At 59.9% G+C, this 24,913-nt stretch overlaps 1 protein-coding gene and 1 long non-coding RNA gene across 2 annotated transcripts; one reads left to right on the top strand and one right to left on the bottom strand.

Moving 5' to 3' along the window:
• Nucleotides 1-750: 750 nt before the first annotated feature.
• Nucleotides 751-24,816, top strand: ABCA7 (ATP binding cassette subfamily A member 7). The gene is made up of 46 exons (XM_012436194.2): nucleotides 751-1,209; nucleotides 1,292-1,385; nucleotides 1,605-1,746; nucleotides 1,837-1,949; nucleotides 2,086-2,168; nucleotides 2,489-2,569; nucleotides 2,788-2,998; nucleotides 3,077-3,216; nucleotides 3,477-3,593; nucleotides 4,181-4,339; nucleotides 4,588-4,814; nucleotides 6,233-6,409; nucleotides 6,772-6,994; nucleotides 7,127-7,348; nucleotides 7,427-7,628; nucleotides 8,275-8,385; nucleotides 8,950-9,121; nucleotides 9,683-9,814; nucleotides 9,917-10,056; nucleotides 10,211-10,348; nucleotides 10,703-10,887; nucleotides 10,974-11,046; nucleotides 12,297-12,499; nucleotides 12,756-12,804; nucleotides 12,958-13,062; nucleotides 13,141-13,295; nucleotides 13,527-13,651; nucleotides 13,736-13,864; nucleotides 14,114-14,368; nucleotides 14,908-14,940; nucleotides 15,064-15,241; nucleotides 15,329-15,498; nucleotides 16,233-16,410; nucleotides 16,640-16,755; nucleotides 17,534-17,678; nucleotides 17,766-17,889; nucleotides 18,269-18,398; nucleotides 18,471-18,591; nucleotides 18,673-18,735; nucleotides 20,689-20,795; nucleotides 21,074-21,215; nucleotides 22,361-22,495; nucleotides 22,577-22,680; nucleotides 22,971-23,063; nucleotides 24,020-24,260; nucleotides 24,361-24,816. The coding sequence occupies exons 1-46, from the start codon at nucleotides 856-858 to the stop codon at nucleotides 24,520-24,522; spliced, it is 6,759 nt and encodes a 2,252-aa protein (XP_012291617.2). The 5' UTR covers nucleotides 751-855; the 3' UTR covers nucleotides 24,523-24,816.
• On the bottom strand, nucleotides 17,355-21,580 carry LOC105706077 (uncharacterized). Its single transcript, XR_001104773.2, has 3 exons — nucleotides 21,470-21,580; nucleotides 21,102-21,182; nucleotides 17,355-17,946 (listed from the first exon to the last, which is right to left on the bottom strand). It is a non-coding gene; the product is annotated as an uncharacterized LOC105706077 (long non-coding RNA).
• Nucleotides 24,817-24,913: the final 97 nt, after the last annotated feature.

Here is a 24,913-nt window from a genome sequence, read left to right as displayed (position 1 = left end):
AGTCCCACTTGAAGTAAAGGAAAACCCTGGCCTGAGGGTCTGGGTTCGAGGTCCCAGTTCCGGCCTGGTGACCTTTGGCAACTTCCTGCCCCTCTGTCGGCGTCAGATTCTCCATCTGTGTCAGAGGTGGACAAACCCAAGGAAAAGAGGAGGTCAGGAATGGCTGGCTCCAGGAGTCTCCACACCAGCCCCTTAACGTGACTCTTTCTCTGGCTCCCGGGTCCTGCTGAGCGTTCGATGCTACAGAAGGTGTGGGCAGAGCTGGGGTCCTGCCTCCAGCTGTGCGACTCCCTGACTCTCTGGGTGCCAGGTACCTCTCTTGGACTTCGATTTCCACTTCTGTAGAGTGGGGTGATAGTCAAGCACTTCCACTGGGCGTGTGAAATGTGCGGCACAGGCCGGGCGCGGTGGCTCACGCCTGTAGTCCCAGCACTCTGGGAGGCCAAGGTGGGTGGATCACCTGAGGTCCGGAGTTCGAGACCAGCCTGGGCAACATGGTGAAACCCTGTCTCTACTAAAAAAAAAAAATTAGCCGGACGTGGTGGCGCACGCCTGTAGTCCCAGCTATTGGGGAGACTGCGGTAGGAGAATCACTTGAACCCGGGAGGTGGAGGTTGCGGTGAGCCAAGATCGTACCATTGCACTCCAGCCTGGGCAACTAGAACGAAACTCCCTCTCGAAAGAAATGTTCAGCACTGCCAATATTCGTTGCCGTTATCTTTGGAGAACAGTGAGGGTAAAGGAACCTTTTCCTCAGCTGGGGATCAGGACTTGGAAGAGGTTTCCAGGTGGGGCTTGGGGTGGAGCCTGATGAGGAAAGCGTTAAGCCCAGACTCGGCCCCGGAGGCTTAGAGGATGGTTAAGTCCCCAGCTGTCAGCCCTTGCTCAGAGCGACAGTTCTGGCAGCCAGTGAGATGCGAGGACGGCTGCGGGTTGAGCTCCCATTGGTGTACTCCACCCCTGGGTAGCGGAGACCTTTTATCAAGTGACTACTGTTTGCCTGGCTATAATCAGAGCTTCCAGGAACCCTGCGCTGTGGGATCGAGTTCAGAGCGGGACAGGGAGTTGCCCGCAGCCGCACTGCAGGTCTTCAGCCCGAGCGTCGTCCTGACCTCTCTGTCCCTTCCCCTGCCCAGTCTCACCATGGCCTTCTGGACACAGCTGATGCTGCTGCTCTGGAAGAATTTCGTGTATCGCCGGAGACAGCCGGTAACGCCCCGGTGTGCAGCCAGGGCCGGGTGGACAGGCAGCCCCCACTGTCCCCCACCATCTCCCACGTGTTCTCCCCCAGCTCCAGCTCCTGGTCGAATTGCTGTGGCCTCTCTTCCTCTTCTTCATCCTGGTGGCCGTTCGCCACTCCCACCCCCCTCTGGAGCACCATGAATGTGAGCGCCCCAGGGACCAGGCACTTTGCATGTGTAGGGAAAGGTCACCCTGTGCACAGGGATCCCCAGTGCACGTCAGGGAGCCTTGACTGGACGGCTAATACATGGCATGGGAGTGAGCTCTCCGTCGCTGGAGGCATTCAAGCAGTGGCGGGTGACCCCATGGGGGCGCAGTGAGGCAGAGTCCACAGGGCCTCAGCGCCAGGCATCTCCCCGCAGGCCACTTCCCCAACAAGCCACTGCCGTCGGCGGGCATCGTGCCTTGGCTCCAGGGCCTCATCTGTAACGTGAACAACACCTGCTTCCCGCAGCTGACACGAGGCGAGGAGCCTGGACGACTGAGCAACTTCAATGACTCCCTGTGAGCCAGAGGCAGAGGGTGCGGCCAGCCTGCAAACTCGGGGCCCGCAGCGCCGGCTGGAACCCCACCTCCTGCCCTCTCTGTCCCCAGGGTCTCCCGGCTGCTAGCCGATGCCCTCACTGTGCTGGGGGGGCCCAGTGTCCACAGGACGCTGGCTGGTCTGGGGAAGCTGATCTCCACGCTGAGGGCTGCACACATCACAGGTGAGGAGGCCGGGGGCCTCTGGCAGGGCTGAGCTCTGAGCCTCGACTTGCCCAGCTGTGAAATGGGCACGAGGTGGGGGTGGTGCCTCAGGACAAGGTCCGCCCATCCCCGTGCTCCCGTGTTCCCCTCCCCCAGCCTCGCCTCAACCAAGCAAGCAGCCTCCACTGGAACCACCTGTGCCGGACCCTGCGGAGCTGCTGACGTCGCTGCTGCGTGAGGTAGGGTGGTGGGGCGGGACCTCGCTGACTTCCTGGGACACCGCCCCGCCCCGGGCCGAGGGCCTCCCATTCCAGGCATCTGGGCTGTCCCTGGTCAGTGATGCTCCTTGTTCTTTCTGGGTCTGGACAGAGTGTGTCTGACCTGGTGATGAAGGCTCGTCTGTGAGCTCTCGAACGAGTCCCTGTGCCTCTCAGAGCCTCAGTTTCCCTATCTGTCAAATGGGGGCTACGAGAGCATGGTCTGCCCGGGAACTGGGCAGAGCGCTGGAGCCCTAGTGAGTGCTCAAAGTCACTGACACCCTCGTGGTCTTTCTCCTCAGGAATCCCTGGGGTCGGTGCTGGGCCAAGCCCAGGACCCCTTGCACAGTTTTCTGGAGGCAGCTGAGGACCTGGCGGAGGAGGTGAGGCCCCATGCATCCTCAGCCCTCCTGGAGGCAACATTGGCAGGCAGCCTGCACGGGGAGAGGCCAGGGCAGCCCGGGCACTTCCCTCGGGTGGGTTTTCAGGGGAATCAGACAGCAAGAGAGGGAGAGGCTGCCCCTGGCCCCGTGCACTGACTGCCCTGGTTAAGGCTTAGAGGTGGGATCATTGCCAATTTCGTCTGGTGACGTCTCTCTAGCTCCGAGCACTGCCCAGCCTGGCGGAGCTGCATGCACTGCTGCAGAGACCCCGAGGGAACGGCGGCCCCCTGGAGTTGTTATCGGAGGCCCTCTGCAGTACCAGGGGGCCGAGCAGCACAGTGGGCCCCTCCCTCAACTGGTACGATGCTAGTGACCTGATGGAGCTGGTGGGGCAGGAGGAAGAATCGGCCCTGCCGGACGGCAGCCTGAGTGAGTGACTTCGGCTTCCCCTCCTGGCAAGTGGGGCGGTGGGCATGGGGGTGGGGCCTCATGGCACCCCCATTCCAGGCCCCGCCTGCTCGGAGCTGATTGGAGCCCTGGACAGCCACCCGCTGTCCCGCCTGCTCTGGAGACGCCTGAAGCCTCTGATCCTGGGGAAGCTGCTGTTTGCACCTGACACACCTTTTACCCGGAAGCTCATGGCCCAGGTGGGGGCAGCTGGATGCTGGGGCAGAAGGGTGGCGGCCAGTACCCTCAGTCGTGGTGAGTCAGGGCCAGGCTGGAGGGCTGCGGAAACTGGGTTTGAAGAAGCAGGAGTTAGCGGATGGAGGGGGATCAGCATGTGCGGAGGCTCAGAGGAACAGGCAGGAGCAAGGCAGAGGGGGCAGGGGGCAGGCAGGGCCCTCAGAGGAGGAGAGGGTCATGAATGGGGGGGTCTGTATGGATCTTGGAGTCAGCCTCTCCGCAGGTGAACCAGACCTTCGAGGAGCTGGCCCTGCTGAGGGATGTCCGGGAGGTGTGGGGGGTGCTGGGACCCCAGACCTTCACCTTCATGAACGATAGTGCCAATGTGGCCATGCTGCAGGTGTGTGGGGATGGATGGAGGCTGGGGAGGTGGGATGTGGGCTCTACGGTGAGGTGGGCAGACAGGCCCAGTGGATGGGAAGGCGGGCTCTATGCAGAACCCCTTTTATTTTTTGTTATATATATATTTTTTTAAGACGGGGTTTCACCATGTTGGTCGGGCTGGTCTTGAACTCCCGACCTCAGGTGATCTGCCCGCCTTGGCCTCCAAAGTGCTTGGATTACAGGCGTGAGCCACCACGCCCGGCGTTTTTTTTTTTTTTGTTTGTTTTTTTCAAAGAGATGGAGTCTTACTCTGTTGCCAAGGCTGGAGTGCAGTGGCGAGATCCTGGTTCACTGCAACCTCCGCCTTCCAGATTCAAGCGATTCTCCTGCCACAGCCTCCCGAGTAGCTGGGATTACAGGCGGGCGCAACCACTCCTGGCTAATTGTATTTTTAGTAGAGATGCGGTTTCACCATGTTGGTCAGGCTGGTCTGGAACTCCTGACCTCAGGTGATGTGTCTGCCTCAGCCTCCCAAAGTGCTCGGATTACAGGCGTGAGCCACCGCACCCAGCTCAGACGCTTACTTTCACCTGCACCCTCCAGCGGCTCCTGGAAGAAGGGAGAAGGCAGCCCAGACCCGGAGGCCAGGACCGCATGGAGGCCCTGCGATCCTTTCTGGACCCTGGGAGCGGTGGCTACAGCTGGCAGGATGCCCATGCTGATGTGGGGCACCTGGTGGGCACGCTGGACCTAGTGACCCAGGTGAGGGGCTGTCCACCTGCGGGGTCTGTTTCAGCAGGGAGGCAGGGTCCACCCTGGTGTTGCCAGAGGGAGGGGGCCCCTGCCCTAGTGAGAGCCTGGGATTTGTGGAGATCTCAGGAGGGAGCCGGCCCCCGCACTGGGCCTACGACGGGGAAACATGGCCCAGCCCCGAGGTCCAGGGGGAGGAGCGGAGTTGGTCTAGGAGGCAGGCAGACCCCAGCGCCTAGGACTCGTCTCCCATCCCACAGTGCCTGTCCCTGGACAAGCTGGAGGCGGCACCCTCGGAGGCAGCCCTTGTGTCGCGGGCCCTGCAGCTGCTCGCAGAGCATCGATTCTGGGCCGGCGTTGTCTTCCTGGGACCTGAGGATCCTTCAGACCCCGCAGACCCAACCCCAGAGCTGGGCTCCGGTCACGTGCGCATCAAGATCCGCATGGACATTGACGTGGTCACGAGGACCAATAAGATCAGGGATAGGTGAGGCGGGGACTGGGCGGGGCCAAGAGCATGGTGGGTGGGGCCAGGCAGCATTCAGCCTATTGGAGACCATGATAGACAGGCTCTGGGTTGTATCAACAGCCGCATGATAGGCAGAGCCCAGGGCTCCTTAGGCCAGTAGGGGCCCGTGATGGGCGGGGCCTAGGTACATGAGGGGCGTGGCCACGGGCCTGAGATAATATGAGAACAGGTATAGGTTGAGGGCGATGATGGGTGGAGCCAGGTGTTTAATTAGGCGCACTGGAATAAGGGTGGAGCTAAAATTGCGTGGGGTGCTGAGCACAGTAGCTCCTGCCTGTCATCTTATAACTTTGGGAGGCTGGCCGGGCGCAGTGGCTCACGCCTGTAATCCCAGCACTTTGGGAGGCCGAGGCGGGTGGATCACGAGGTCAAGAGATCCTGGTCAATATGGTGAAACCCCGTCTCTACTAAAAATACAAAAATTAGCTGGTCATGGTGGTGCACGCCTGTAGTCCCAGCTACTCGGGAGGCTGAGGCAGGAGAACTGCTTGAACCCAGGAGGCGGAGGTTGCGGTGAGCCGAGATCGCGCCATTGCACTCCAGCCTGGGTAACAAGAGCGAAACTCCATCTCAAAAAAAAAAAAAACTTTGGGAGGCCAATGTGGGAGAATCTTTTGAGGGCAGGTGTTTGAGACCCGCCCAGGCAACATAGTCAGACACCACCCCCCTCCGCCCACCAATCCCACGAAAAAAATTTTTTTCTTTAAAAATTAGCCTGGCAAGGCTGAGCACGGTGGCTCACGCCTGTAATTCGAGTACTTTGGGAGGCTGAAGCGGGTAGATCACGAGGTCAGGAGTTCGGGACCAGCCTTACCAACATGGTGAAACCCTGTATTTACTAAAAATACCAAAAAAAATTTACCCAGGCGCGGTGGCACACTCCTGTAATCCCAGCTACTCAGGAGGCTGAAGCAGGAGAAGTGCTTGAACCTGGGAGGCAGAGGTTGCAGTGAGCTGAAATGAGCCACACTCCAGCCTGGGCAACAGAGCGAGACTCTGTCTCAAAAAAAAAAAAAAAAAAAAATTAGCCGGCCGGGTGTGGTGGCTCACACCTGTAATCCAAGCACTTTGGAGGCCAAGGCGGGCGGATGACCTGAGGTTGGGAGTTCAAGACCAGCCTGACCAACATGGTGAAACCCCACCTTAAAAAAAAAAAAAAGAAAGAAAAAAAAAAAATTAGCCAGGCGACTTTGGAGGCTGAGGTGGGAGGATCGCTTGATCCCCGAAGGTCAAGGCTGCAGCGAGCTATGATTGCCGCTCTGCGCTCCAGCCTGGGCGACAGAGCAAGACCCTGTCTCAGAAAATAAGTTATTCGGAGCCGGGCCCCGGGAGTTTCTAGCACTTCCCTACAACCAGCCATCATGCCCCTCTCGCAGGTTTTGGGACCCTGGCCCAGCCGCGGACCCCCTGACAGACCTGCGCTATGTGTGGGGTGGCTTCGTGTACCTGCAGGATCTGGTGGAGCGCGCAGCGGTCCGGGTGCTCAGCGGCGCCGCCCCCCGGGCCGGCCTCTACCTGCAGCAGATGCCCTACCCATGCTACGTGGACGACGTGTGAGCTCTGGCACCCCTCCCCGCTCTTTGCCGCACCGGGACCCTGGGTGTGGGGGTGGGCCCGGGCTCTGCTGGGAGCATTCGCGCAGTCCAGACTGCCACCTCTGTGGCTTTGCAGCACTCCACGTGACCTGCTTTAGCAGGAGGGGCAGGGGTCTCTGAGGGCCTGGGGTCTCCCGGCGCAGGGATAGCCTGGCCTGCACTGATGCCTGGGAGCCCGAGGCTGGCTGGATCAGGGTCCGAGGAACAGGGAGGCCAGTCTTCCCACCTTGAGATCCCCGGACACGAACCCGTCGTGCCAGATGGTGGCAGGGGGCTCTGCGCAGGGTCTCCGGCCTCCACCCCAGCCATCCCCACCCCAGGTTCCTGCGCGTGCTGAGCCGGTCGCTGCCGCTCTTCCTGACGCTGGCCTGGATCTACTCCGTAACGCTGACGGTGAAGGCCGTGGTGCGGGAGAAGGAAACGCGGCTGCGGGATACCATGCGCGCCATGGGGCTCAGCCGTGCGGTGCTCTGGCTGGGCTGGTTCCTCAGCTGCCTCGGGCCCTTCCTGCTCAGCGCCGCGCTGCTGGTTCTGGTGCTCAAGGTGGGCGCGCCTCGGCTGGCCCAGCTGCAGGATATGGGTGCGCGGAGGGAGGCAGGCAGGTGCAGCCCGTGTGGGTGCGCGCCCCTGGGCCAATCCAGGAGCCGGACCCGGAGCTCCCGTCGCCTCCCACAGCTGGGGGACATCCTCCCGTACAGCGACCCAGGTGTGGTCTTCCTGTTCTTGGCGGCCTTCGCGGTGGCCACGGTGGTCCAGAGCTTCCTGTTCAGCGCCTTTTTCTCCCGCGCCAACCTGGCTGCGGCCTGCGGCGGCCTGGCCTACTTCTCCCTGTACCTGCCCTACGTGCTGTGCGTGGCGTGGCGGGACCGGCTGCCCGCGGGGGGCCGCGTGGCCGCGGTGAGAGCCGGGCTCCGGCATGGGTTGGGGATGCTCCTCCCCACCCTTGGCCGCTCACTGACTGTCACCTCCTGGCAGAGCCTGCTGTCGCCTGTGGCCTTCGGCTTCGGCTGCGAGAGCCTCGCGCTGCTGGAGGAGCAGGGTGAGGGCGCGCAGTGGCACAACGCGGGCACCCGGCCCACGGAAGACGTCTTCAGCCTGGCCCAGGTCTCAGGCCTTCTGCTGCTGGACGCGGCGCTCTACGGCCTTGCCACCTGGTACCTGGAAGCTGTGTGCCCAGGTGGGACGCACCGCTGCGCGGGAGGCTGGGCTAGGGGCGTGGCCTCCAGGCCGTCTGGCACCGGGATGCTTAGTTCCTTGGCAACAAGGCGGGGGTTCCTGGCACAGAGGTGCAGTTGGCTGCATTGGAGGGGCGGGGCCTGAAGCAGGTGGGCGGGGTTTCTTGGCCGCCTCATACCTGTACGCCCTGATCCCAGGTGTGTGGCCAGAAGCTGGCACAGTCGCTGGGCGCTGTGGCTCACGCTTGTAATCCCAGCAATTTGAGAGGCCGAGGCGGGAGGATCACTTGAGCCCAGGAGTTTGAGACCAGGCTGGGCAACATAGCGAGACCCCAATCTTTACAAAAAGTTGGCTGGGCATGGTGGCACGCGCCTGTAGTCCCAGCTACTCGGGAGGATGGGGTGGGTGAATCACTTGAGCCCAGGAGGTCGAGGTTGCAGTGAGCCGTGGTGGCACGTGCCTGTAGTCTCCGCTACTCGGGAGGCTGAGCCAGGAGAATCGCTTGAACCCGGGAGGTGGAGGTTGCAGTGAGCTGATATTGTGCCCCTGCACTCCAGCCTGGGTGACAGAACGAGACTCTGTCTCGGAAAAAAAAAAAAATTTGGTACACTCCAGGGGCTCAGCAATAACCATTGCCGCTCCCCCAGGCCAGTATGGGATCCCTGAACCATGGAACTTTCCCTTTCGGAGGAGCTACTGGTGTGGACCTCGGCACCCCAAGAGTCCAGCTCCTTGTCCCACAACGCTGGACCCAAAGGGTGAGGACCCCGCAAAGCTTAATAGCTGACTGCCCACTTAGACGCCCAGTTTCCCCCCAAAACGAGATTCCACAGATGCCAATGACCTGGCTACCCCAACCCTCACCCCTGCCCTGAACACACTGCAGTCCCTAAGCTCCCCCAACTTTTAAATGCCCTGGCCCAGCCGGGCGTGGTGGCTCATGCCTGTAATCCCAGCACTTTGGGAGGCCAAGGCAGGTGGATTACGAGGTCAGGAGTTCAAGACCAGCCTGGCCAAAATGATGAAACCCTGTCTCTACTAACAATACAAAAATCAGCCAGGCACGGTGGCAGGAGCCTGTAATCCCAGCTACTTGCGAGGCTGAGGCAAGAGAATCACTTGAACCAGGGCGGCAGAGGTTGCAGTGAGCCGAGATCAAGCCACTGCACTCCAGCCTAGGTGACAGAGTGGGACTCTGTCTCAGAAAAAAAAAAAAAAAAAGCCCAGGCCCAGCAGGACCCTGATTCCACAGCCCCGCTCTAAGGGACTTGCAGGCCCCGGCACCCCATGACCTCCATGGCTGAGTCCGCCTGTCTCGGCAGTGCTGCTGGAGGAGGCGCCGCCCGGCCTGAGTCCTGGGGTCTCTGTTCGCGGCCTGGAGAAGCGCTTTCCTGGCAGCCCACAGCCAGCCCTGCGGGGGCTCAGCCTAGACTTCTACCAGAACCACATCACCGCCTTCCTGGGCCACAACGGGGCTGGCAAGACCACCACGCTGTGAGCCCCCGACCACTCCCTCCCTTCCCCTGGGACTCGGCTTCCCCGGCATTCAGTGGGAAGGGGGTCAGAAGGTTCCTGTGTGTAGAACGGGGCGAGGTCCCCAGGGTATGATGGGTACACAGGCAGGCCACAAGTGTTTTCTCTCAGCCTGGCTCTCCCTCCTCTGTAAAATGAGGATATATAATCCCAGCACTCTGGGAGGCTGAAGCGGGAGGATCCATTGAGCTCAGGGTTTGAGACCAGACTGGGCAACATGGCGAAACCCCGTCTCTACTAAAAATACAGAAATGAGCCGGGCATGACGGTGTGTGCCTATAATCCCAGCTACTGAGGAGGCTGAGGCAGGAGAATTGCTTGAACCTGAGAGGCAGAGGTTGCCGTGAGCCAAGATTGTGCCACTGCACTCCAGCCTGGGCAACAGAGCAAGACTTTACCTCAAAAAAGTAAATAAGTAAAAATGAGGCTATCCCAGGGCCTTGGATGTGGCATTTAGTAGGTACTCTGTGACTGCTGGTGCACTCCCTGAAGGCGGCTGCTCTGAGACCCCCGTACCCACAGGTCCATCCTGAGTGGTCTCTTCCCACCCAGCGGCGGCTCTGCCTTCGTCCTGGGCCACGACGTCCACTCCAGCATGGCCGCCATCCGGCCCCACCTGGGCGTCTGTCCCCAGTACAACGTGCTGTTTGACATGTGCGTCTCGGCAGGCCCAGGGTGCCGCGGTGGGAAGGGGCCGGGCGCCCCCTGGGAGGCTGCCTGCCGTGGGAGTCACTCTGCTCTGTACGCTGGCCGCAGGCTGACCGTGGGTGAGCACATCTGGTTCTACGGGCGGCTGAAGGGCCTGAGTGCCGCTGCGGTGGGCCCCGAGCAGGACCGTCTGCTGCAGGACGTGGGGCTGGTCCCCAAGCGGAGCGTGCAGACTCGTCACCTCTCTGGTGAGCCCATCCCCTGGGGATGCCACCTCACGGGGAGGGGGACTGGGGATTCATCCCCAAGGCAGGGGAAGCCAGGTACTGAGGTCCACGTGGGTGGACAGCCCTGCCCAAGACTGGGTGCGACGCGCTGAGGTCCCCTCCTCATCTCCACCAGGTGGGATGCAACGGAAGCTGTCCGTGGCCATTGCCTTTGTGGGCGGCTCCCAAGTTGTCATCCTGGACGAGCCTACAGCGGGCGTGGATCCCGCTTCCCGCCGTGGCATTTGGGAGCTGCTGCTCAAATACCGAGAAGGTAAGAGCTGGGGATTCCGCTTGATGGGCCAGAAGAGGTTTCTGACAAGGAGGTGCTGGGGATGGGGTTTTGAGGGATAAGTAGGAGTTTGATACATGTGGACCCCACTTCCTGCTATATGGCATTTAGGGTCTGCTGCTCAAATACTGAGACAGTAAGAGTTAGGGATAGCCAGAGTTTCCCCTGGATTCTGCTTGAGGGGCCAGAAAAGGTTTCCGACAAGGAGGTGCCGGGGATGAGGTTTTGAGGGATGCATAGGAGTTTGCTTCATGGGGCAGATGACTTCTGGCAGAGGCCCCAGCTCAGGCAAAGACCTGGTGGCCTGTTGGTACACCGTGGGTCCCCCGTGCCCAGGTCGCACACTGATCCTCTCCACCCACCACCTGGATGAGGCAGAGCTGCTGGGAGACCGTGTGGCCGTGGTGGCGGGGGGCCGCTTGTGCTGCTGCGGCTCCCCACTCTTCCTGCGTCGTCACCTGGGCTCCGGTTACTACCTGACGCTGGTGAAGGCCCGCCCGCCCCCGACCACCAGTGAGAAGGTGGGAACCGGCCTTCTCCTGACCCCTGACCCCCAGGCTCTGTTCAGCCCTGAAGGCCAAGCCACTCGGTGCCCCTCTGCCCGCAGGCTGACACTGACGTGGAGGGCAGCGTGGGCTCCGGGCAGGAAAGGAAGGGCAGCAGCCGGGGCAGCAGAGTCGGTGAGGACCAGGGCGGGAGACCTAGAGTGGGTGGGCAGAGGGGCCGCGGTGGCTTCACTCAGGAGAGAAGGGCTTGAGAACCTGACCGTGGCCACATCCCTGGCTCAGCCTGAGCCATGAGATGAAGTCCAACGCTGACCCCTGGCTTTCATCCAACACGGCTGAGCCCAGAGAACAACCTACCCCTGACTCCAGCCCTGGGTCAAGTGCTGCCCTCAAGTTCTGTGTGTGTTTGTTTTTGAGTCTGTCTCTGTCGCGCAGCCTGGAGCAGTGGCGCGATCTCGGCTCACTGCAACCTCCGCCTCCCGGGTTCAAGCGTTTCTCCTGCCTCAGCCTCCCGAGTAGCTGGGACTACAGGGGTGCGCCACCATGCCTGGCTAATTTTTGTAATTTTAGTAGAGACGGGGTTTCACCATGTTGGGCAGGCTGGTCTAGAGCTCCTGACCTCAGGTGATCTGCCCGCCTCCGCCTCCCGAAGTGCTGGGATTACAGGCATGTGCCACCGTGCCCGGCTTTTTTTGTTTGTTTGAGATGGAGTCTCACTCTCTGTTGCCCAGGCTGGAGTGAAATGGTGTGGTCTTGGCTCACCGCAACCTCTGCCTCCCTGATTCAAGCGTTTCTCCTGCCTCAGCCTTGTGAGTAGCTGGGATTACAGGCACGCGCCACCACGCCCAGCTAATTTTTGTATTTTTGGTGGAGACAGGGTTTCATCCTGTTGGTCAGGCTGGTCTCAAACTCCTGACCTCAAGCGATTCCCCCAGTTCGGCCTCCCAAAGTTCTGGGATTACAGGTGTAAGCCACTGTGCCTGGCCTGAGTTCTTTTTTTTTTTTTTTTTTGAGTCGGAGTTTCACTCTTGTTACCCAGGCTGGAGTGCAATGGCGCAATCTCGGCTCACCGCAACCTCCGCCTCCTGGGTTCAGGCAATTCTCCTGCCTCAGCCTCCTGAGTAGCTGGGAGTACAGGCACGTGCCACCATGCCCAGCTAATTTTTGTATTTTTTAGTAGAGACGGGGTTTCACCATGTTGACCGGGATGGTCTCGATCTCTTGACCTCGTGATCCACCCGCCTCGGCCTCCCAAAATGCTGGGATTACAGGCATGAGCCACTGCGCCCGGCCTTGGCCTGAGTTCTTAATCCTGACCTCTGCCTGCAGGGACCGTCCCCTCATGGGCCACCAATGCCTCTTCCCCAGGGAGACTGGGGGCGGTGTGAGCTGGGGCTCCCTGAAGCACCCCTCTGTCCGCGCAGGCACCCCCCAGCTGCTGGCCCTGGTGCAGCACTGGGTGCCTGAGGCACAGCTGGTGGAGGAGCTGCCACATGAGCTGGTGCTGGTGCTGCCCTACACGGGTGCCCACGACGGCAGCTTCGCCACGCTCTTCCGAGAGCTGGACACGCGGCTGACAGAGCTGAGGCTCACTGGCTACGGGATCTCCGACACCAGCCTCGAGGAGGTGTGAGGCCTGGGTGGTGGTGAGGTGGGGCCAGGAGGAGGGCTTCCTGGAGGAGGTGGTGTTTTGAAGGATGTATAGGAGTGTGTTTATGGGTAGCAAGGACATTCAGGGAGGAGGCATGGAACATGAGGCGCTCTGGTGGCTCAGACGTCCCTTGGGAAGGCTTGGGGGACCCACGGTGTAGGAGGGGTGGGAGGCTCAGCCCCCAGGTCCCCCTGTGGGTGTCCAGGCTCTGAGCCCCTGCTTGTCTCCCCAGATCTTCCTGAAGGTGGTGGAGGACTGTGCTGCACACACAGATACAGAGGGTGCGGCCGCTCCTCCCTGACCCCCGACCCCTGACCCCTGACCCCATCCCTGGCTGAGTTGGGCCCATGGCATAGCCTTTACCCCTACACCTGATTCCTGATCCCACAATTCGTGACTCTCAGCTTTGACGCTGACCCCTGGTGGCCCTGCAGATGGCAGCTGCGGGCAGCTCCCGGGCACGGGCACTGCTGGCCTAGACGTGACCCTGCGGCTCAAGATGCCGCTGGAGGAGACAGCGCTGGAGAACGGGGAGCTCGGTGAGTCACCCCCCAGTGGCCCTGTGGTCCTCCCAGCCCCCCACAGAGCGTGAGGACTGACCCTCTCATCCCTCACAGCTGGGTCAGCACCGGAGACCCAGGCCCTGCAGGGCTCTGGGCCAGACACCGCGGGCCGGGTACAGGGCTGGGCACTGACCCGCCAGCAGCTCCAGGCCCTGCTTCTCAAGCGCTTTCTGCTTGCCCGCCGCAGCCGCCGTGGCCTGTTCGCGCAGGTGAGGGGGGCCAGCACCAGGGAGTCTCATGGGAGCCCCTGAGTGCCTGTTCCCCACCCTGGCCGTCCACTCTGGCCTAATTCAAACGCTTACCCCCGTGTGTATTCCCAAGCCTGAGCACGTTTATTGAGGGCACTGGGGAGCTATGGGTGGTTGTAGAGCAGGAGCAGGGACAGGTGCATGCAAGCCTGGAGGGTGGTGGAAGCGGCAGCTGATGGGCTGGTCCCCCAGATCGTGCTGCCCGCCCTCTTTGTGGGCCTGGCCCTCGTGTTCAGCCTCATCGTGCCTCCTTTCGGGCACTACCCGGCTCTGCGGCTCAGTCCCGCCATGTACGGTGCCCAGGTGTCCTTCTTCAGGTGGGTGCAGAGGGAAGGGGCTGGTGGCAGGAGGACTGTGGACCTGGGGCACAGCCCTGACCCTACGTCTCCCCTCACACACAGCGAGGACGCCCCGGGGGACCCCAGACGTGCCCGGCTGCTCGAGGCGCTGCTGGAGGAGGCGGGGCTGGAGGAGGCGGGGCCGGAGGAGGCGGGGCTGGAGGAGCCCTCCATGCAGAATCGCTCCAACAGGTGAGGACACCTCGTTGGCCTGGACCTTGCCCCTCTCTGGCCTCAGTTTTCCCATCTGGTCCCTGGTCAGGGGGCCTCGGGGTGCTGGGAGCATCCCCTGTGCCCATCTGGGACCTGGGAGCCTCTGTGTCTCCAGGAGCCCCAGAAGCTGGGTGCCCACAGCCCCGCCCCTTGACCCCTCAGCGTCCCTGAGTGTGTCCAGCCTTGACCCCTCAGCGTCCCTGAGTGTGTCCAGCCTGTCGTCTGCAGGTTCTCGGTGCCAGAAGTTCCTGCTGAAGTGGCCAAGGTCTTGGCCAGCGGCAACTGGACCCCGGAGTCTCCGTCCCCAGCCTGCCAATGTAGCCGGCCCAGCGCCCGGCGCCTGCTGCCCGACTGCCCGGCTGCAGCTGGTGGCCCCTCTCCGCCCCAGGCAGTGACCAGCTCCGGGGAAGTGATTCAGAACCTCACAGGCCGGAACCTCTCTGACTTCCTGGTCAAGACTTACCCACGCCTGGTGCGCCAGGGGTGAGCCATGCCCCGGGACTCAGTTTCCCTGGCTGTAGCGTGGGTCTTTGGGTTGGTGGGGTGGTGTGGTCCTGGAGGAGGAGGCGGAGGGGTTAGATGCCCAGCCCGGGGCGCCAGGCTGCGTGTCTTGTGTGCCTTCTATTCCTCTCCTCTTTTTTATCTTTTTTTTTTTTGAGATGGAGTCTGGCTGGAGTGCAGAGGCATGATCTCGGCTCACTGCAACCTCCACCTCTCAGGTTCAAGCAATTCTCATGCCTCAACCTCCCGAGCAGCCGGGACTACAGGCGTGTGCCAGTGTACCTGGCTAATTTTTGTATTTTTAGTAGAGACGAGATTTCACCATGTTGCTAGGCCGGTCTCAAACTCCTGACTTCAAGTGATCCTCCCTCAGCCTCCCAAAATGTTGGGATCCCGGGCGGGAGCCACCGCGCGGCCTCCTTCCCTGTTTCTGTGGCACCCTTGACTCTGCGGGCACCTCTCGCCGTCTCTCTCTCCGTCCCACATCCCTGCCTCTGCCTGTGTCTCTGTCTCTCCCACAGGCTGAAGACTAAGAAGTGGGTGAATGAGGTCAGGTGAGGAGGGGCTCACTTGGGTCCCTTGCCCCGGTTTCACTCCTATGCCCTCTGCCTGCCCGCTGGGAGCTCTCCCGGCCCGCTGGCCCTCAGCTGCCCCTCACTGCCTGCACGGCCCCACAGGTATGGAGGCTTCTCTCTGGGGGGCCGAGACCCAGGCCTGCCCTCGGGCCAAGAGTTGAGCCGCTCAGTGAAGGAGTTGTGGGCGCTGCTGAGCCCCCTGCCTGGCGGGGCCTTTGACCGTGTCCTGAACAACCTCACAGCCTGGGCTCATAGCCTGGATGCTCGGGACAGCCTCAAGGTGGGAACTGGGGGTGTCAGGTGGGTCTCTGGTCACAGCAGGGTCCAACCCTGTTGCCCTGACCCTGTGGCCTTGACCTCCACCCAGATCTGGTTCAACAACAAAGGCTGGCACTCCATGGTGGCCTTTGTGAACCGAGCAAACAACGCACTCCTACGTGCCCACCTGCCCCCAGGCCCGGCCCGCCGTGCCCACAGCATCATCACACTCAACCACCCCCTGAACCTCACCAAGGAGCAGCTGTCTGAGGCCGCACTGTGAGTCCCTCCACCCCGCATGTCCCACCCTGCCTACGTCTCTCTGTCGTTTGGGGTGGTGGGAGCTGGATTTGCACCCCACACACTCTTGCTTTATGAATGGGGAATAGCGGCCGGGCACGTTGGCTCACACCTGTAAACCCAGCACTTTGGGAGGCTGAGGCGGGCAGATCACGAGGTCAAGAGATCAAGACCATCCTGGCCAACATGGTGAAACCCCATCTCTGTTAAAAATACAAAAAAAAAAAAAAATTAGCCGGACGTGGTGATGCCTGCCATAGTCTCAGCTACTTGGGAGGCTGAGGCAGGAGAATTGCTTGAAACCGGAAAACAGAAGTCGCAGTGAGTCAGGATCGCACCACTGCACTCCAGCCTGGCAACAGAGCAAGACGCTATCTCAAAAAATATATAAATTAATTAATTTTTAAACAACTTTTTAAAATGGGGAATAGAAACTGTTCCTCTGCTCCATAAGCCTAGGAAATGGGACCTCCTCAGGCTCAGTGGGCCCCAACCTCCCCCACTCGCCCTCGTCCCACCGACCTTTATCCTGCCTGAGACCTGTGCAGCCTCTGCTGCCAAGCCCTAGGCACCCTCATCCCTAAGTGGCCCCCACCGTCTCTGCCACTGTGGACCACCCTGTAGACCTTTGTCCCACCGGTGGCGTGTTCAGCTTTGCTCTGAGCAACCCATGCGCCCTTACCCTACAACAGCCCTCATGCCTTCACCTCCAGGATGGCCTCCTCGGTGGATGTCCTTGTCTCCATCTGTGTGGTCTTTGCCATGTCCTTCGTCCCGGCCAGCTTCACTCTTGTCCTCATTGAGGAGCGAGTCACCCGAGCCAAGCACCTGCAGCTCATGGGGGGCCTGCCCCCCACCCTCTACTGGCTCAGCAACTTTCTCTGGGACATGGTGCGAGGGCTGCTTGGAAGGGTGGGGGCCCAGCCACTGCTTGCCACTGCCTCGTCTGGCTCCTTCTAGGCAGGGTCTTGTCCAAGATGGCCTGGGTAAAGTCTTAAGATTGTGGGAGACTTTGTGCCCTCCTACCCAAAAAGCAAGGGGGTCAGGGTGGGGAACAGGGCTGAGGGTGGCAGTCCCTACCCCTTCACACTGACAAAGGTAACTACCATCTCCAATGCAGTGTAACTACTTGGTGCCAGCATGCATCGTGGTGCTCATCTTTCTGGCCTTCCAGCAGAGGGCATATGTGGCCCCTGCCAACCTGCCTGCTCTCCTGCTGTTGCTACTACTGTATGGGTGAGGCCCCCAGTCCCTCAGGGCCTATTCTTACTGCCCCTTACTGCCTTTCCCACCAATGCTGCTGAGATAGAACTCTGCAGCAGCTCCTGTGGAAAGGATATGGAGCTCTGAGGTGATCCCATGTGTGATCCAATTCAGTGGTGTTCCAAGGTGGCCTTAAAAGCTCATCTTGGGCCGGGCGCAGTGGCTCACGCCTATAATCCCAGCACTTTGGGAGGTTGAGGCGTGTGGATCACGAGGTCAAGAGATCAAGACCATCCTGGTCAACAAGGTGAAACCCCGTCTCCACTAAAAAATACAAAAAAAATTAGCTGGGCATGGTGGCGCACGCCTGTAGTCCCAGCTACTCGGGAGGCTGAGGCAGGAGAATTGCCTGAACCCAGGAGGTGGAGGTTGCAGTGAGCCAAGATCACGCCATTGCACTCCAGCTTGGGTAACAAGCGAAACTCCGTCTCAAAAAAAAAAAAAAAAAAAAAAAAAAAAGCTCATCTTGTCCTGGCTCATTAATACAGGTGTAAGGCAGGTCACACCTGTAATCTCAGCACTTTGCGAGGCTGAGGCAGGAGAACTGCTTGAGGCCAGGAGTTTGAGACCAGCCTGGGCAATATAGAGACCCACCTCTAAAAAGAAAGAAAGAGAGAAAGGGAAAAACCAGAAATGTGCTTTGGGTGAAAATGTCAAAGTCTAAGGCAGAGAAGATGGGAATGGAGATTTTATTCCTCTCGGGGCTCCTCAGTCTGAGCAGTTACTCCAGTGACTCCTATTGTCTCTTCAGCTGGTCGATCACACCACTCATGTACCCCGCCTCCTTCTTCTTCTCCGTGCCCAGCACTGCCTATGTGGTGCTCACCTGCATAAACCTCTTTATTGGCATCAATGGAAGTATGGCCACCTTTGTGCTTGAGCTCTTCTCTGACCAGGTGAGGGGCCACGCAGCTGAGGCTTGGGCTGGGTTGGGTCATTGGACTCAGCCCCTGACCAACATCCCTCTTCCTGCCCTTAAGCAGAAGCTGCAGGAGGTGAGCCGGATCTTGAAACGGGTCTTCCTCATCTTCCCCCACTTCTGCTTGGGCCGGGGGCTCATTGACATGGTGCGGAACCAGGCCATGGCTGATGCCTTTGAGCGCTTGGGTGAGAACTTCCTGTCAGGTGGGACCGTGGCTGCAGATAGCTAGCACCATTGGAGACCTAGAGTTAATTATACAGAATGGAGACAAACAGCCCCCAGGGAGACAGCCAGGGTTTTTAGGTGGCCCCAAGATTGGGCCAAGTTAGAGATACAAGAAAGCAGCCATAAAACGCTGTTTCTATCTTGGGTTATATCACAAGAGGCCTAAGGCTCTAGTTAAGGGAGGTGATAAAACTTCTATTTTCTATGCCAATTAGACGCCAGCTGAGTGGCCTATCCAATTTGTATTCCTTTCCCTTAAGAATCCAGAGTGATGTGGGTGGAGAAGGGGCCAGAAACCAAGGCTCTCATGGATTGAGTTCCTCCTTTCTATATTCACAGGAGACAGGCAGTTCCAGTCACCCCTGCGCTGGGAGGTGGTTGGCAAGAACCTCTTGGCCATGGTGATACAGGGGCCCCTCTTCCTTCTCTTCACGCTACTGCTGCAGCACCGAAGTCGACTCCTGCCACAGTTAGTGGGGTCTACAGAGAGGGTGGCAGGGGCCAAGGACCTACTTTGGGCCCACAAACGTTCTGTCCTCAGACCCAAGGTGAGGTCCCTGCCACCTCTGGGAGAGGAGGATGAGGATGTAGCCCATGAGCGGGAGCGGGTGGTCCAAGGAGCCACTCAGGGGGACGTGTTGGTGCTGAGGAACTTGACCAAGGTAGGTGTGACCAGGTCGACTGCTGTGTGGAGGGGCTCCCACTGGCCCCCTCACCTTTCTGAGGGACCTGCACTCTCCCAGGTGTACCGTGGGCAGAGGATGCCAGCTGTGGACCGCTTGTGCCTGGGGATCCCCCCTGGTGAGGTGAGTCCAGAGGTGGAGGCCTAGTGCAGGGGCAGTGAGAGGCTGCCCTACTGCGTGCCCTGCCCCTCATCCTTTGCTGAATACCTACTATGTGCCCACTGCCCTTTATTGAGCAACTACTGTGCATCCACCACCTTTTATTGGGCACCTGCTGTGTGCCAATATTTGTGCTCCTACTGTGAGCCAACAAAACCTCATTAAGCACCTACTGCATGCTTACGTCTATTGGACACACACGGTGCTCACCAAAGAGGTGTACTGAATACCTTCGTGCCCATCAGTGTTTATCAAACTCCAATAGAATTTATTGAACCCCTGTTGTATACATATCTATATCAAGCACTTGCTCACAGCCAGCATTTATCAGGCCCCCGCTTTGTATTAGTTCACATTCAGGCACCTGCTATGCAGATTTATTTGCTGTGTGCCACTTTGTGGCCACCTACTAGAGCTGGTACACATATGCAGACACATGTTATATGTTAGCACACATTGCAGTGTGTGTGTGTGTGTGTGTGTGTGTATATATATATATATATATTTTTTTTTCCTTTTGAGATGGAGTCTTGCTGTCACACAGCCTGGAGTGCAATTGCACAATCTCGGCTCACTGCAGCCTCCACCTCCCAGGTTCAAGGGATTCTCCTGCCTCAGCCTCCCAAGTACCTGGGACCACAGGCAGGCGCCACCACCCCCAGCTAATTTTTGTATTTTTTGTTTGTTTGTTTGTTTTGAGACGGAGTCTTGCTCTGTCGCCCAGGCTGGAGTGCAGTGGCATGATCCCAGCTCACTGCAGCCTCCACCTCCTGGGTTTAAGCAATTCTCCTGCCTCAGGCTCCCAAGTAGCTGGGACTCAAGCTGCATGCTGCCACACAGGCTAATTTTTGTATTTTTAGTAGGGATGGGGTTTCACCATGTTGACCACGATGGTCTCTATCTCCTGACCTCATGATCAACCTGCCTTGGCCTCCCAAAGTGCTGGGATTCCAGGCATGAGCCACCATGCCCAGCTACCTGGTCTTTTTTTTTTTTTTTTTTTTTTTTGCTCTGTCGCCCATGCTGGAGTGCGGTGATGCATTTTGGCTCGCTGCAACCTCCGCCTCCCAGGTTCAAGCCATTCTCCTGCCTCAGCCTCCCAAGTAGCTGGGATTACAGGAGCCTGCCACCACACCCAGCTAATTTTTGTGTTTTTTGTAGAGACGGCGTTTCACCTTGTTGGCCAGCTTATCTCGAACTCTTGACCTCAGGTGATCTGCCCGCCTCGGCCTCCCAAAGTGCTGGGATTAAAGGTGTGAGCCACTGGGCCCGGCCCACAGTATATCTTTACTAAGCACCTACTTTGTGCTGGCCAAGCTCTCCACCTTGGGCTGACTGTGCATCCAGCCTAAGTGCACACAGTGTGCCAGGAAACATATGGAATGCTCATGCCCTGATATTTGCTGAGCAGTTGCTGCATATGACCTTTATGGAGTACCCACTATATGCCAAAAGCTACTCCCTGCTATGTGACAGCTTTATGCCTTGCTGTGTACCAATGTCTGGTCAGCTCCCCCGGGGCACCATCCATGGAGAAATTAGAGGTGCTGAGGCTGGGTGTGGTGGCTCATGCCTGTAACCCCAGCACTTTGGGAGGTCAAGGTGGGAGGATCACCTGAGATCTGGAGTTCAAGACCAGCCTGGCCAATATAGTAAAACCTTGTCTCTACTAAAAATACAAAAATTAGCCAGGCGGGTGCCACACACCTGTAGTCTCAGCTACTCCGGAGGCTGAGACAGGAGAATTACTTAATCCCAGGAGGTGGAGGTTTCAGTGAGCCAAGATCACGCCAGTGCACTCCAGCCTGGGTGACAAAGCAAGACTCTATCTCAAAAAAATAAAAAAATAAAAAAATCAGAGGTTCTGGAACTAGGGCCTGGGGTCTCACTGAGCACCGTCTGTGGGCATCCCTGCAGTGTTTTGGGCTGCTGGGCGTGAACGGAGCAGGGAAAACGTCCACTTTTCGCATGGTGACGGGGGACACGTTGGCCAGTGGGGGCGAGGCTGTGCTGGCAGGCCACAGGTGAGGGGCGGCAGGTGGGGTTGGGGTATGGCAGGGCGGGCCCTGATGTCCAGGTTCTTCCCCACCCCTCCACTTCCGATGCATGGACTGGGCTCACTGCCCCCCACCTGCATGGTCTCTGGGACCCCTGTACCCCTCCATCCCACACAGAGACCAGGCCCTGAGACACCCCTGTCCGTTAACACCATGGTCCTGGATGGGTGGGCCCTCAGACCCCTGTGTTAGCCACCAGTATGGTCCGGGACTAGCCAGCTCAGTCCCTGCACTCCCATACCCAGCGTGACTCAAGAACCTGGCGCTGCGCACCTCAGTATGGGCTACTGCCCTCAATCGGATGCCATCTTCGAGCTGCTGACGGGCCGCGAGCACCTGGAGCTGTTTGCACGCCTGCGTGGTGTCCCAGAGGCCCAAGTTGCCCAGGTGAGTCCACTCTGCCCCCACCACTCTCACCTCCCGGGGCCCACCCAACCCAGGCCATGCCCCTAAAGCCTGGTCCAATCCCGCACGCTCTCGCCTTGGCTCCACCCCTGTCCCCGCCCCCAGATCGTGCTTCCTGTCCCACATCCTGGTCCAATAGGGATGTGACTAGCCCACCTCTTTGCCCCACCCCACTAAGTTCCAACATTCTCATTGGCCCACCAACCCTTTTTTCCGCTGCACGTTGCCCCTCCCACCTCGAGTGTCCCGCGGTGACCCTGCCCGCTTGCTCCTCTTCCACCTCCTCCTCAGGGCTTCGCACCTTTCTTGCCGGTTCACCATCTGCTTCTCACTCTGGCCGTCACCAGTTTCCAGCCCCCTCACTGTCTCTTCCCCCTGCTTGGAGTACTCTTTGCCCTGACCCGCCCCACCCTCAGCCTGTCCCACCCTATGTCCTCTCTGGCCCCGCCCTATACCCGTGCTGGCCTCACCTCCACCCTGGCCCCGCCCCACAGTCATTGGCCCCGCCCCACAGTCATTGGTCTTGCCATATATCCATGCTAGCTCCACCCCCATCCTGGCACCACTCCATATTCATACTGGCTCCACCCACACCATAGCCCCACCCCATGCTACTCATGCTGGCTCCACCCACACCATAGCCCCACCCCATGCTACTCATGCTGTCTCCACCCACACCACGGCCCCACCCCACACTCGTTGGTCCCGCCATATATCCATGTTAGCTCTACCCACATCCTGGCCCCACCCCAAACTCATGCGGGCTCCACCCACACTGTGGCCCCACCCCATGCTCATGAGGGCTCTACCCACACCATGGCCCCACCCCATACTAGTGCTGGCTCCACCCACACTGTGGCCCCGCCCCATGCTTGTATTGGCTCCACCCACATCATGGCCCCGCCCCATGCTTGTGCTGGCTCCACCCACATCATGGCCCCACCCCATGCTTGTGCTGGCTCCACCCGCATCATGGCCCCACCCCATACACGTGTTGTCCCCACGCTATAGCTCTATGCATTCTCACATTGCCCTACCCCATGCCCACTGTGCCCCTGCTCCACACTCAATGCTGGCTCCGCCACACTGTGGCCCTGCCCCATGCCCACTCTGGCCCCACCTCACAGACTGCTGACTTGGGCCTGGCGCGCCTGGGACTCTCGTGGTACGCGGACCGGCCTGCGGGCACCTACAGCGGAGGGAACAAACGCAAGCTGGCGACGGCTGTGGCGCTGGTTGGGGACCCAGCCGTGGTGTTTCTGGTGCGTGGAGGCGGGACCCAAGTGGGGTGGGGCCTGCGACTGAGGCTGGGCCTGGCTTAGGAGATTTTCCCCACTCCCCAGGACGAGCCGACCACAGGCATGGACCCCAGCGCGCGACGCTTCCTCTGGAACAGCCTCCTGGCCGTGGTGCGGGAGGGCCGCTCCGTGATACTCACCTCGCACAGGTGGGCCGGGCGCAGAGACCCCGGGCTGTGGTTAAGGCGATCCACGCCTGGAGAGAGACCCCCAAAGCCACCGGGATGGGGGGGTCCTGTTCTGGTCCTGGTGGGACGAGGGCGCCAGGCCCCGGGCATAAGGATACACAGAGGTGGGATGCAGCCCCGGATCAGAGCAGTCTGGGCTGGGTGGGGAGATGTCCAGACTGGAACGGTGGCCCGGGCCTGGGGAAGCAGGCGATGTGGTGCCAGGCACAGGTAGCCCAGGCCTCACGGAGCTCGTGGGCCGGTCCCGACAGCATGGAGGAGTGTGAAGCGCTCTGCTCGCGCCTGGCCGTCATGGTGAATGGGCGGTTCCGCTGCCTGGGCAGTGCGCAACATCTCAAGGGCAGGTGAGCGTGCCGGGCCTCCAGGCAGGTGCGGGATGGAGGTGGGCACGAGGTGGGCACAGTAAAGAGGCCAGACGTGGGAACAGAGGTGAGGAAAGTTTGGCTAGGTTGTAGATTATCCTTCAGGGGTAACTGAGAGGGCCTGACAGTCTGGGATATGCTGGGGGCGCAGGACCAGGAGGCCTGAGCCAGAGGCTCTGAGTGGATCTAGAAGACATAATCAGGTGTGTGTTGGAGAAGGTGCAGCCAGGAGAGGTGAGAGTGGGTTGATGGGTGGAGTTAGTGGAGGGCCTGGTGAGTGGGCGGGGCCTTGGGAAAGTAGGTGGGGTTGTTAATCGTGTGGGCGGGGCTAGGGTGCAAGGGCGGGGCCACTTGTGCCAAAAGATGAATCAAGTGGGGTGATAGCTTCGAGACCAGCCTGGGCAACCTAGGGAGACCCCCATTTCTATGTTAAAAAATGAAAAATTAGGCCGGGCGCGGTGGCTCAAGCCTGTAATCCCAGCACTTTGGGAGGCCGAGGCGGGTGGATCACGAGGTCAAGAGATCGAGACCATCCTGGTCAACATGCTGAAACCCTGTCTCTACTAAAAATACAAAAAATTAGCTGGGCATGGTGGCACGTGCCTGTAATCCCAGCTACTCAGGAGGCTGAGGCAGGAGAATTGCCTGAACCCAGGAGGCGGAGGTTGCGGTGAGCCGAGATCGCGCCATTGCACTCCAGCCTGGGTAACAAGCGCGAAACTCCGTCTCAAAAAAAAAAAAAAAAAAAAAAAAAAGAAAAATTAGCTGGACTTGGTGGTGTTTGTCTGTGGCCTCGAGGCACTGAGGTGAGAGGATCACTTGATGGCTGGTGCAGGTACTAGCATGGGCGGGGCCAGAAAGTAGTAGGAGGGGGAGGGTGAGCTGAGGTAGGACCTGGGAAAGGCCCCATCCAGTAGCCCTGGTCCCACTCACTGCAGATTCGCCGCTGGCCACACGCTGACCCTGCGGGTGCCCGCCGAGAAGTCCCGGTCGGCAGCGGCCTTCGTGGCGGCGGAGTTCCCTGGAGCGGAGCTGCGCGAGGCACACGGAGGCCGCCTGCGCTTCCAGCTTCCGCCGGGAGGGCGCTGCGCCCTGGCGCGTGTCTTTGGAGAGCTGGCGGCGCACGGTGCAGAGCACAGCGTGGAGGACTTTTCCGTGAGCCAGACCACGCTGGAGGAGGTGATCACGGCGCCGGGGTGGGGCTGGGGAAGGCGGGCTGGGAGCCAGGCGGCCTGTGGGCTGACCGCCCCTTGTGTCCCTTCTGGGCCCCCACTGCCAGGTATTCTTGTACTTCTCCAAGGACCAAGGGAAGGATGAGGAAGAGGACGCGGAGGAGCAGAAGGCGGCACGAGTGGGAGTGGACCCTGTGCCAGGCCTGCCTCGCCCCAAATGCGTCAGCCAGTTCCTCCATGACCCCAGCACCCTGGAGACTGTGCTCTGAGCCTCCTTCCCCTTCGGGGCGGCGGGGAGGCCCCGGGAATAGCAAGGGCAGGATACAGTGCCCAGGAGCCTGGACTCAAGCTGCCGGAGGGGCTGGTGCCCTGGAGAAAATAAAGAGAAGGCTGTAGAGAAGCCGTGAAGGTGAAACTGTGCGCATGTGTCTCCCTGCGCCAGGCCGCGCACAGCTGCCTGCACGTGTGTCTGGATGTGGTCCCTTGCACGCTGAGTGTGCACATATGTGCCAAGTGTCTATTTGTAGGACACAGGTGTGAGCGTGTCTACAGCTGACCGGTCCCCCAGCTGTAAATGCCTCTGTGGCCAGCCCAGGAGTTGGGGATGCAAGTTCAGGCCTCATAAAAGCCTGGTCCCCATGTCCCTGCATGGCCACGTGG

Source organism: Aotus nancymaae, unplaced genomic scaffold (genome assembly GCF_030222135.1).
Source record: "Aotus nancymaae isolate 86718 unplaced genomic scaffold, 86718_ANA_hifiasm-v0.15.2.pri h1tg000124l, whole genome shotgun sequence".
NCBI classification, from domain to species: domain Eukaryota; kingdom Metazoa; phylum Chordata; class Mammalia; order Primates; family Aotidae; genus Aotus; species Aotus nancymaae.
Note: the sequence above shows the minus strand (reverse complement) of the source record. Positions and strands in the feature narration are given on the sequence as shown.